Source organism: Salvelinus sp. IW2-2015, unplaced genomic scaffold (assembly GCF_002910315.2).
Source record: "Salvelinus sp. IW2-2015 unplaced genomic scaffold, ASM291031v2 Un_scaffold1790, whole genome shotgun sequence".
NCBI lineage: Eukaryota > Metazoa > Chordata > Actinopteri > Salmoniformes > Salmonidae > Salvelinus > Salvelinus sp. IW2-2015.
In genome coordinates, this window is record NW_019943164.1 from 217,112 (window position 1) to 230,234 (window position 13,123).

The window sequence follows — 13,123 nt, forward strand, 5'->3', positions numbered from 1 at the left end:
AAGGAGGGCTGTGGCAGGCAGGCAGTATGAGAGGCAGCCAGGCAGGCAGGTTATAGAGAGGCAAGCCAGGCAGGCAGGTATGAAGAAGGCAGGCAGGTATGAGAGGCAGCAGTTGAGAGGCAGGCAGGTATGAGAGGCGGGAAAGCGAGAGTAGCAGGCAGGTACTGAGAGGCAAGGCAGGTATGACGGGCCAGGCAGAGGTATGAGAGGCAGGCAGGTCATGAGAGGCAGCAGTACTCAAAGCGAGGCAGCAGGTAGCGAGGCAGGGTATCGCGAGCGCAGGCAAGGCAGACCAGGTACTAGCGAGGCAGCCAGGTATGCGAGGCAGGCAGCCAGGTATGCGAGGCAGGCAGGCAGGTATGAGAGGCAGGCAGGCAGGTAGTGAGGCTCTTTTTGAAAGGTGTTCCCAAAGCCCGTTGTCCCTCTTCTCTCTCCCCTCTTCCGCATTGTTGCCATGGCAGTGCGTCGGGCCAAGCCGACGGATACCGCCAGACGTCACTACAAACCGCCGTATGTGTAGAGAGAAGTGGAGGAGGACAGTGACACCTCAGAGGGCTCTGGTCTAAAGTAGTGCACTATAAATGAAAGGGTGCCACTTGGGACGCAATCCCAAAAGTCATATTTTACATTTAGTCCATCCTACTGATTTTTAGTGGTAGTGAATTTCAGGGAATATATCTCAGTGGGTCTAGAATATAGTTGCTGCCTTTTTTTAAATCTTGATTGTGGTAAACTGATTTGTTTGAGTGAATTTGGGGATATTCTCCATGGGGATCCATGCGTTATCGCTCTCAGAATAGTAGAATCGTCGTGGCAGTGTCAGGTCAGAGGCTCGCTGTTCTTAGAAGTGCATTCCTCCTTCTGTTCTCTGCCAGAAACACATTTTCTTGTCAAAGATTTGAAATATAATGTCTTAAGAATTTGTAAACAAACTTTCACAACACTCAAGTACTGTACACAATCAATTCACAACCTCAAATGCTTCAATGTGCCATGTTAAATTTGTCCTGAATTTGATCATAACATTTGAGATTTATAGACGTACTCCTCATACAGTTGTTAGTCTACAGTCATGTTATAGGGCCTATACGCTGCTCAATGTCTCCTCCACAAGCATTCTGGTGTTTTTCTATTCAGAGACTTGTTCTCTCTCAAATCACAGCAATATGACTATCTGGCAGTCTGTCATGGCTGCCTGACAGAATGCCAGATAGTCATATTTGATTTATTTAGTAGTTTAGTCTTTACACTCCTTGTGATGACTCCTTGCTGTCCCCAGTCCACCTGGCCTTGCTGCTATTCCAGTTTCAACTGTTCTGCCTGCGGTTATGGAACCCCTACCTGTCCCAGACCTGCTATTTTCAACTCTTAATGATCGGCTATGAAAAGCCAACTGAAAATTGTTCATGATTATTATTTGACCATGCTTGTCACTTATGAATATTTTGAACATCTTGGCCATGTTCTGTTATAATCTCCACCCGGCACAGCCAGAAGAGGACTGGCCACCCCTCATAGCCTGGTTCCTCTCTAGGTTTCTTCCTAGGTTTTGGCCTTTCTAGGGAGTTTTTCCTCGCCACCGTGCTTCTACACCTGCATTGCTTGCTGTTTGGGGTTTTAGGCTGGGTTTCTGTACAGCACTTTGAGATATCAGCTGATGTACGAAGGGCTATATAAAATAAACTTGATTTGATACATAAGATGATCATGGAGACGAGTTGCATAACCAATATTCTGTCCGTTCTCCCGAAGTGTGGGCTTGTTAACTTCCCTTAATGGGTTAGAAACAAAATGTTTGGTAGGCTATATGAAAACTCTAGTCCATGCTTAGACCAATCCAATGCTTTTACATTTTGTGGGGACTAGTGAATGGACACGTGGATACATTTTGTCTAGTCAGTGACCGTCGTTGGTCACCGCCTTTCAAAGTGTGTTGCATTATGGGGATACAAATGTTCCAACTTGCGGCCTACATGTCGACTGCATGAACTTAACACCATTTGATCAAAGGTCATGCAGTTTTTTAAAGACGCCTTCAAGTTACTTCTCACCAACTGTACCATGCAGCAGTCGGCTGCTTCGTGGGAGGCCCTATTTGTCGACCTATCACTTGTTTTTGTGTGACCCATGCGAACGTGACCAAAGACATCACTCAGACGGGAACCAACTTTGCCTCAATACTAATGCTACAGGGATACAAAGGAAAGTGATATGAGACCTCTCTCTCTAACCAATGAATTGTACACCCATTAGGTTTTCAGTTTGAGTGTATGATTTGGGGGTAATAAAGTTTATTTCCCCAATTATTWATTTTTTAAGAAACTTTTATAAACAATAGCAGCTATGTTGACACTGCAACGTTGATCATAGCCTTGCTGTTGGAAAACCACTCCAGTGTTGGACTTTCGGCTGTCGCAGATGAAACCCCCACCCCCGACTTAATTTGTAGCGACTTTAGTCTAGTTGGCTTCGTTAGCCTTACTACTCGAACACACCCATTGAGTATCCACTTCARGAAGAAGGAGAGATTATTCAGACCACTGAGTAGTGCTGCTCAGCAGGAAGGAATGGTAGAACTGGAGTTCTCTGATAGTGTTACATCACTGCAGAGAGGGAGAGAGAGACCTTGCTTAGTTAGTCAAATAAGGGTGTGCCCTACCTGCCAGCCGACAGCCTACCTGTGTGAAACTCTCCCCTTGGGTGCGGAGGTAGGTTCTACCTTTTTATTTATTTACAAAAAAAATCATAATTTWATTTAATTTGTTTTACTTAGATTTAAGAAAATATTTACTAAACAATTTATTGAACTGCATTGTTGATTAAGGGCTTGTAACTAAGCATTTCACAGTAAGGTCTACACCTTTAAACGATTTGATGGGCCTCCCTAGTGGCGCTCTAAGACACTGCATCACAGTGCTAGCTGTGTCACTACAGATCCTGGTTCGTTTCCAGGCTGTTGTCGTAGCCGGCCGCGACCGTGAGACCCTTAAGGCGGCGCACAATTGGCCCAGYGTCGTCCGGGTTAGGGGAGGAAACATCTTGTGCGAGCAAGGAGACCTACAAACCTGACTCGGTTACACCAGCTCTGTCAGGAGGAATGGGCCAGAATTCACCCAACTTATTGTGGGAAGCTTGTGGAAGGCTACCTGAAACATTTGACCCAAATTAAGCAATTTAAAGGCAATGCTACCAAATACTAATTGAGTGTATGTAAACTTCTGACCCACTGGGAATGTGATGAAAGAAATAAAAGCTGAAAGAAATAATTCTCTCTACTATTATTCTGACATTTCACATTCCTAAAATTAAGTGGTGATACTAACTGACCTCAAACAGGGAATTTTTACTAGGAATTAATGTCAGGAATTGTGAAAAACGGACTTTAAATGTAAATCTATTTAAATTCAGTATTTGGCTAAGGTGTATGTAAAATTCCGTCTTCAACTGTAAACGTAGGAAGTAAGTGTGTGCGACTAGGTGTTGCATGTACTGTATGTACCCAGGAGACAGCCACCTTTCCTTAGGCCAGCTCCTTCTTAACGTCTTGGTCGACCAGGCCAAGCAGGTTATTATTTGTCCCGATGGTGACAAAACATATGAACAAAATGGAAAACTACCAAAGGCATGCCCAAACTAAAGACTCAAAAAACAAAGGAAAGGGCTTGCGGCCACCAAACAAACCCAGCAGCCTCACGCCTCTGCCAGCTGGGATACTGACTGACCATCACATTAACTGACAGCACCTGGTGTGCTTATCAAGGCATCCTTCTAGCACAGCCTTTGGACATGGTTAGTGCTGCCACCTGGGGGTGCAGTGTGGAAGTGTATCAAGTCAAATGAAATCTAATTTTATTAGTCACATGCGCCGAATACAACCGGTGTAGACGTTGCAGTGAAATGCTTACTTAYGAGCCCCTAACCAACAATGCTGTTTAAAAAAAATACAGATAAGAATAAGAGAAAAGTAACAAKTWATTAAAGAGCAGCGGTGAAATAACGATAGTGAGACTATATACAGGGGGTACTGGTTATTTGAGGTAATATGTACATGTAGGTAGAGTTATTAAAGTGACTATGCATAATGATGATAAAAACAGTAGCAGTGGTGTAAAGAGGGAGGGGGGGCACTGCAAATAGTCTGGGTAGCCATTTGACTGGATGTTTAAAAGTCTTATGACTTGAGGGTAGAAGCTGTTTAGAAGCCTCTTGGACCTAGACTTGGCGCTTCGGTACCGTTTGCCGTGCTGTAGCAGAGAGAACAGTCTATGACTAGGGTGACTGGAGTCTTTGACATTTTTTAGGGCCTTCCTCTGACACCGCCTGGTATAGAGGTCCTGGATGGCAGGAAGCTTGGCCCCAGTGATGTACTGGGCCGTTCCCACTATCCTCTGTAGTGCCTTGCCTACCCTCTGAGGGTGCTCTCTGGTGCAGCTGTAGAACCTTTTGAGGATCTGAGGACCCATGCCAAATCTTTTCAGTCTCCTGAGGGGGAATAGGTTTTGTCGTGGCCTCTTCATGACGGACTTGGTGTGCTTGGACCATGTTTGTTGTTGATGTGGACACCAAGGAACTTGAAGCTCTCGACCTGCTCCACTGCAGCCCCGTCGATGAGAATGGGGGCGTGCTCGGTCCTCTTTTTCCTGTAGTCCATAATCATCTCCTTTGTCTTGCTCACATTGAGGGAGAGGTTGTTGTCCTGGCACCACACTGCCAGGTCTCTGACCTCCTCCCTATAGACTGTCTCATCGTTGTCGGTGATCAGGTCTACCACTGTGTCATCTGCAAATTTAATGATGGTGTTGGAGTCGTACCTGGCCGTGCAGTCATGAGCAGGGAATACAAGAGGGGACTGAGAACGCACCCCTGAGGGGCCCCTGTGTTGAGGATCAGTGTGGCGGATGTGTTGTTACCTACCCTTACCACCTGGGGGTGGCCCGTCAGGAAGTCCAGGATCCAGTTGCAGAAAGTTTTAAAAAGTATGTTCATCTCTAGGAGACAGAATGCGTCTCCTTCCTGAGCGGTATGACGGCTACGTGTGTCCCATGGTGTTTACACTTGCGTACTATTGTTTGTACAGATAAACGTGGTACCTCCAGGCATTTGGAAATTGCTCCCAAGGATGAACCAGACTTGTGGAGGTCTACCATTTTTTTTCTGAGGTCTTGGCTGATTTCTTTTCATTTTCCCATGATGTCAAGCAAAGAGGCACTGAGTTTGAAGTTAGGCCTTGAAATACATCCACAGGTACACCTCCAATTGACTCAAATGATATCAATTATCCTATCAGAAGCTTCTAAAGCCATGACTTAATTTTTTTGAATTTTCCAAGCTGTTTAAAGGCACAGTCAACTTAGTGTATGTAAACTTCTGACCCACTGGAATTGTGATACAGTGAGTTATAAGTGAAATAATCTGTCTGTAAACAATTGTTGGAAAAATGACTTGTGTCATGCACAAAGTAGATATCCTAACCGACTTGCCAAAACTATAGTTTGTTAACAAGAAATGTGTGGAGTGGTTGAAAAACGAGTTTTAATGACTCCAACCTAAGTGTATGTAAACTTCCAACTTCAACTGTAGGTGGTCCAGAATTATTTTTCCTCTGGTTGCACATTTGTCATGCTGATCGAAATTTGGTAAAACGGATTTAAGTGTGTCTGTATTAAAGTCCCTGGCTACTAGGAGTGCTGCCTCTGGGTGAGTGTTTCTGTATTAAAGTCCCCGGCTACTAGGAGTGCTGCCTCTGGGTGAGTGTTTCTGTATTAAAGTCCCCGGCTACTAGGAGCGCTGCCTCTGGGTGAGTGTTTCTGTATTAAAGTCCCCGGCTACTAGGAGCGCTGCCCCTGGGTGAGTGTTTCTGTATTAAAGTCCCCGGCTACTAGGAGCGCTGCCTCTGGGTGAGTGTTTCCTTGTTTGCTTATGGCGGAATACAGCTCATTCAATGCTGTCTTAGTGCCAGCTTAACACTAAAGTACATAACATTATCAAACAAATGAAAATATAAAGTAGCCTATTTTTTTTTTTCTTTCGATTTTATTTATGATTAAAAAAATTAACTGTTTAACAAAAGCTTGTAAAAATGGACTTGTAATTCGGTTCAAGTGGCTTATCAGTTTGGTGTGAATGTTTTCCTTCAGTGCTCTATTTTAATTAACGAGAGCATGTCATGTGGTGGTTTTGGGGTATTTAACCAGTTTTGGCTTCGGTGGTTGTGAGGAGGTAATTACTGGATTATCTCAAACTTTATAATGGGAGCAAAACACTCCTCAGTCATGACCTCCTCGCCAAGACACTAAAAGACCTTGCTGCCAAAAGGCTAACACGGAGTACTTAACAAACATTTTAGGATGTTTGACTATTACCCATTTTTTTTAGCTATAATCTAACAAGACATTGAAAGCCATATGCGTTAACTATGTGTCAGTGTGCTCTGTGTATTGTTGGTAGAAGTAATCTATCTCATGGCACAAAATGCTTACCTACATATTATTGGCTCAATAAATACCCCAAGTTGTTGTGTTGCCATTGCTGTTTTGGCTTTGGCAGTACAGTTGAGTGGACATGGGACTGGGAGGAGAATATAGATTTTTTAAAGTCTAGTTCTGTGATTAATTTCCATCCATTTAAAAAAAATTATAATAATATTTATATATATATATATACACGGTGGACGAGAACGAAGTATTTGATACAACTGCCGATTTGCAGGGCTTTTCCTACTTAGCAGAGAAGCCATGGTAGAGGTCTGTCATTTTTATCATAGTGTACAACTCGACACTGTGAAAACGAATCTAAAACAAAATCCAGAAAACACATGTATGATTTTTAAGTAAAATAATTTCCATTTTATTGCATGACATAAGTATTTGATCACCTACCAACCAGTAAGAATTCCGGCTCTCACAGACCTGTTAGTTTTTTCTTGTAAGAAAAGCCCTCCTGTTCTCCACTCATACCTGATTAACCTGCACCTGTTTGAACTCGTTACCTGTATAAAAGACACCTGTCCACACACTCAATCAACAGCAGACACAATGGCCAAGACAGAGAGCTGTGTAAGACATCAGGGATTAATAATTGTAGACCTGCACAAGGCTGGGATGGGCTACAAGACAATAGGCAAGCAGCTTGGTGAGAACGGCAACAACTGTTGGCGCAATTATTAGAAAATGGAAAGAAGTTCAAGATGACGCGTCAATCACCCTCGGTCTGGGGCTCCATGCAAGATTTCACCTCGTGGGCATCAATGATCATGAGGAAGGATGGGATCAGCCCAGAACTACACGGCAGGACCTGGTCAATGACCTGAAGAGAGCTGGGACCACAGTCTCAAAAGAAAACCATTAGTAACACACTACGCCGTCATGGATTAAAATCCCGGAGCGCACGCAAGGTCCCCCTGCTCAAGCCAGCGCATGTCCAGGCCCGTCTGAAGTTTGCCAATGACCATCTGGATGATCCAGAGGAGAATGGCAGAAGGTCATGTGGTCTGATGAGAACAAAAATAGAGCGTTTTGGTCTAAACTCCACTCGCCGTGTTTGGAGGAAGAAGAAGGGTGAGTACAACCCCAAGAACACCATCCCAACCGTGAAGCATGGAGGTGGAAACATCATTCTTTGGGAATGCTTTTCTGCAAAGGGGACAGGACGACTGCACCGTATTGAGGGGAGGATGGATGGGGCCATGTATCGCGAGATCTTGGCCAACAACCCCCTTCCCTCAGTAAGAGCATTGAAGATGGGTCGTGGCTGCGTCTTCCAGCATGACAACGACCCGAAACACACAGCCAGGGCAACTAAGGAGTGGCTCCGTAAGAAGCATCTCAAGGTCCTGGAGTGGCCTAGCCAGTCTCCAGACCTGAACCCAATAGAAAATCTTTGGAGGGAGCTGAAAGTCCGTATTGCCCAGCGACAGCCCCGAAACCTGAAGGATCTGGAGAAGGTCTGTATGGAGGAGTGGGCCAAAATCCCTGCTGCAGTGTGTGCAAACCTGGTCAAGAACTACAGGAAACGTATGATCTCTGTAATTGCAAACAAAGGTTTCTGTACCAAAAATTAAGTTCTGCTTTTCTGATGTATCAAATACTTATGTCATGCAATAAAATGCAAATTATTTACTTAAAAATCATACAATGTGATTTTCTGGATTTTTGTTTTAGATTCCGTCTCTCACAGCTGAAATGTACCTATGATAAAAATTACAGACCTCTACATGCTTTGAAAGTAGGAAAACCTGCAAAATCGGCAGTGTATCAAATACTTGTTCTCCCCACTGTATATATATATATATATATATTTTTTTTTTAACCTGAGCTGGAATAATGGCAGAATGTTCACTTGACATTTCTGACTGTGGTTCTACTGTGCATTCTGATGGGTGTAGTTTGGCATGTGTTGAAGAGGCAGCCCTACAGAGCATCGTAGTCACCTGAAGGGCTGGCTGCATCCCAAATAGCAGCCTACATACACCCTATATAGAGCGCTAGCCGTGGTCAAGAGTAGTGCATCTATTTAAGGGAATAGTGTGACGTTTGAGACAGCTGTTTTCTGTCTGTAGAACACTTCTTTGTCTATGGGTTAAACTTTAGGAATGCGGTTGCTGCCTTGCTGATCAACCTCATTGCCACCATCTCCTTAAAACCGGTAGGGTTAGTGACGGGAAATGGAAATTCACCTGGGCTATTTGTCTATATTTAAACCTCCTGTTGCCTTAAGGTTTTATGTAGTTGAAAGATGGGGGAAAGATTTATTATTTTAGTTCAGTTTTTTTGTTTTATTTTTGCTCTTGGTTCTACGCTACATACGCTACAAAAGTATGTGGACACCTCGTCAAAATCTAATTCCAAAATCAATTGCATTAATATGTAGTTGGTCCCCCTTTGCTGCTATAACAGCTTCCACTCTTCTGGGAAGGCTTTCCACTACATGTTGGAACATTGCTGCGGGGACTTGCTTCCATTCAACCACGAGCATTAGTGAGGTCGGCCACTGATGTTAGGCGATTAGGCCTGGCTCGCAATTTATCACGAATGTGTTCGATAGGCCAGTCAAGTTCTTCCACATCACTCTCAACAAACCATTTCTGTATGTATGTCTATTTGTGGACGGGGGCATTGTCATGCTGAAACAGGAAAGGGCCTTCCCCAAACTGTTACCACACAATTGGAAGCACAGAATCGTCTAGAATGTCATTGTGTGCTGTAGCGTTAAGATTTCCCTGTCATTGAATGAAGAACTACCCTGAACCATGAAAAACAGCCACAGACCATTATTCCTCCACCACCAAACTTTACAGTTGGCATTATGCAATGGTGCAGGTAGCGTTCTCCTGGAATCCGCCAAACCCAGATTCGTCCGTCAGATTGCCAGATGGTGAAATGTGATTCATCAATCCAGAGAACGCGTTTTCAATGGCGGCGAGCTTTTCACCCCTCCAGCCGACGCTTGGCATTGCACACGGTGATCTTAGGCTTGTGTGCGGCTGCTCGGCCTTGGAAACCCATTTCACGAAGCTCCCGGCGAACAGTTCTTGTGCTGACGTTACTTMCGGAGGCGTTTTGGTACTCGGTACTGAGTGTTGCAACTGAGGACAGATGATTTTTACACGCTACGCGCTTCAGCACTGTGAGCTTGTGTGGCCTATCACTTAGCAGCTGAGCCTTTTTTGCTCCTAGACATTTCCTCTTCACAATAACAGCGCTTACAGTTGACCGGGGCAGGTCAAGCAGGGCAGAAATTTGACGAACTGACTTGTTGGAAAGGTGGCATCCTATGGCGGTGGTGCCGTGTTGAAAGTCACTGAGCTCTTCAGTACAGGCCATTCTACTGCCAGTGTTTGCCAATGCATAACTGTGTACTCCGTTTTATACTCCTGTCAACATTGTGTGTGGCTGAAATAGCCAAGTCCACTAATTTGGATGGGTGTCTACACACTAAATAGCCAATAGTATATCTAGTATGACACAAATATTTTATCTTGTGTATGACATGAGTGCTTTAGTTTCCTTTCCTTGTCAAAGACTGAAATCTAAGTGGACTTCACTGTTTAGTGCACTTCAAGTCCTCTGAAATGCTTTGTGAACGTGAAACCGGTTTTGCTTTGGAAGAATGAGTTGACAAAATCATTTGCAAGAATCAGTGGCTATTTCAAAATACTCCTTGGTGAAAACTCTCCTTTTTCCCCACCCTCCCCTTTCTCTCTCCCTCAATCTTCTCTGCTCGCTCTTTCTCTCCTGTCCTCTCAACCCCCTATCCCCCTCCCTCTCCCCTCGCCCTCCCCAGTGAGCGACCTCCAGACGTTTCTCCACTATGAGTCGGGAGCGAGCAGACTCCCAGGGGTCACTTGGGCCTGACGATGAGGTCATGCCATATAGTGACGACGAGACGGATGATGAGTTGGACCCCGGCTCAGATGAAGAGCGTCCACAGGTCGAAGAGGCCAAGAGCACCGGTAAGAGACTGGGAGAGGACACTAGAGAAGAGCTGCCGTACACACACACACACACACACACACACACACACACACACACACACAAAAACACACACAACACACCTCATCCATTAGACATCATCTGAGAAACCACCCTTAATAGTGGTAATACCACTTTTTGATTCATTTGGAAGTGTTCCAGTTTCCACATTCGTGCATGTTTTGTCCTGCCTTCTGTGCCAGAGTCTGTCTGCCCTTCTGTTTCCAGAGTCTGACTGTCTGCCCTTCTGTTTCCAGAGTCTGACTGTCTGCCCTTCTCTTTCACGAGTCTGACTGTCTGCCTTCTCTTTCAGAGTCTGACTGTCTGCCTTCTCTTTTCAGAGTTGACTGTCTCCTCTTCTTTCCAGAGTCTGACTGTCTGCCCTTCTCTTTCCAGAGTCCTGACTGTCTTGCCCTTCTCTTTCCAGAGTCTGACTGTCTGCGTTCTCTTTCCAGAGTCTGACTGTCTGCCCTTCTCTTTCCAGAGTCTGACTGTCTGCCCTTCTCTTTCCAGAGTCTGACTGTCTGCCCTTCTCTTTCCAGAGTCTGACTGTCTGCCCTTCTCTTTCCAGAGTTGACTGTCTGCCCTTCTCTTCCAGAGTCTGATGTCTGCCCTTCTCTTTCCAGGTCTGACTGTCTGCCTTCTTTTCCAGAGTCTGACTGTCTGCCCTTCTCTTTCCAGAGTCTGACTGTCTGCCCTTCTGTTTCCAGAGTCTGGTTGGAGAGTCAAGCGAAGACAGGCTTCTGTAACTTGCCAGAGTTTCAAGAAAAAATACTTCTTGTGTTCAACAGAAGAGTAAATATGCAGTAAGTTCCCTCTCTTCCCTTTCCACCCAGGGACTGCTGCGTTCAAGCCTAGGTCTTGCTTTCTGTAGGCAGCCACACGAAGGCAATGGACAGAAACATGAAGGTTGTACCTGGATTGTCCAATAAGAAACATACATGTTTTGATTCCAAATTGTAATAAGGGCTTAAAAACTGGTTTATAGTTGCATGCCCTCTGAACACCAGCCACTAACCGCCTCACGAACCCAGCCTACGAACACGAGCCTCAACACACAGCTCCTGAACACCAGCCTCATGAACCCTCATGAACACCAGCCTCATGAACCCTCATGAACACCAGCCTCATGAACCCTCATGAACCCTCATGAACACCAGCCTCATGAACCCTAATGAACACTAGCCTCATGAACCCTAATGAACACCAGCCTCGGACTGAGTAAAGCAAAATATTGACTAATGAAACAAGTATATATTTTTTAGGAGTAATGACAGTTGCTGGCAGGAGCGTGACAATAAAGGGAAAACACTGAGGTCGGTAGAAACCGATCGCTGTAATGTGCTTAGGAGGAGCACAGTGTCGTCCCTTAAACAAGCCCGTATTTGAGTACGGTAGGAGATAAAAGGCCAGTGCTTTGTTGAGGTATTTATCCGTTTGGATTGCCTCATACGTACTTTCCAATGTTGTCATTGTTGACGCAGTTGTAGATCCAGTGCATCATGGACAATAAGGAAGTATTTTATTTGATCTTTTTTTTTTTTTTGATTGTCCCTACTTCCTCCTTACTGTGCTGATGTGTCTGTCAGACTGGCCTGGACACTTTGCATTATTACGGCTCCATAAAATACATAGACTCTGGGCTGAAAATAACAGAGGTATTTACCAGTGACTGACAGGACAGGACTCCTGGTTAGTCTGTAGTTGGCTCTCTTTCTCATCTGTGGCGATATAACTTCTTCTTGTTTGTGTTCATTTACTTGTTAGTCATCATTAGAATAATCTCATGTTACCATGAGAGTGTCGATCATCAGAGAGTTAGCCTGAAATCAAGGCTACCATTATGAAAATGAGGTGATACGAATCTCATTCAGTTGTCGAAACAAACAAAAGGCTAGTTAGAATGCTAACTGCAGGCACATTTGGTGGCACAAAGTACAGATGTCAAACTATGACTAAGTCTTCTCTGACATCTGAAAATAGCTCAGCTTTTGTTTGCAGCTATTCATTTGTTTTTCCCCATGATTATGACACTGGAAATTCCTTGTACACACTCGCCTAAAAACCAACCTCCCTGTTTCTTCGGTTAATACTTCCTTAAAGGAACAGACAGAGCAGGTGTAAGGTGTTCTGTGTGTAACTAAATGTGCTGCTTTCCCTGGTTAAATACAGAGCAGAGAGTCTGGGCTAAAGACACTACCTTTTTAAAGCACCACTCCTAAACCACACTCTTATCCATAATGGTACTTCACCTAGCTGCTGTTTTCCTTTTAAGACTACTCTTATAAAGTCACTGACCTTTACACTGGTGTCAAATCAAATCACATTTTATTTATCACATGCGGCGAATAAAACGGGTGTAGACTGTACTGTGAAATGCTTACTCACAAGCCATTAACCAACAATGCAGTTCAAGAATAAGAAAATATTTACCAAGTAGGCTAAAATAAAAAGTAATTATAAAAAGTAACACAATAACAATAACAGGGCTATATACAGGGTGTACCGGTACGTGGGATTTGTGGAAGTGAACATAGTGGCATGGGTAACTGAGAACAATAACTTGGAGAGTACGCGAGCAGCTTACAGGGGAGGGAAGGTGGGGGGGGTCTCAATGTAAAATTGTCTCGGTGGTGATTTTATAGATGGGTAGA

General features: G+C 44.4%; 1 protein-coding gene across 1 annotated transcript in view; it reads left to right on the forward strand.

Annotated features, from left to right (window-relative positions):
* The window catches only part of LOC112071984 (phospholipid-transporting ATPase IC-like), a 61,665-nt gene that overhangs the window by 7,210 nt on the left and 41,332 nt on the right, over positions 1-13,123 (forward strand). Inside the window, 3 exon segments of the mRNA XM_070439590.1 lie at positions 10,282-10,450; positions 11,180-11,253; positions 11,255-11,275. Of these exon segments, the coding sequence (XP_070295691.1) occupies positions 10,309-10,450; positions 11,180-11,253; positions 11,255-11,275 (237 nt within the window). The 5' untranslated portion in view covers positions 10,282-10,308.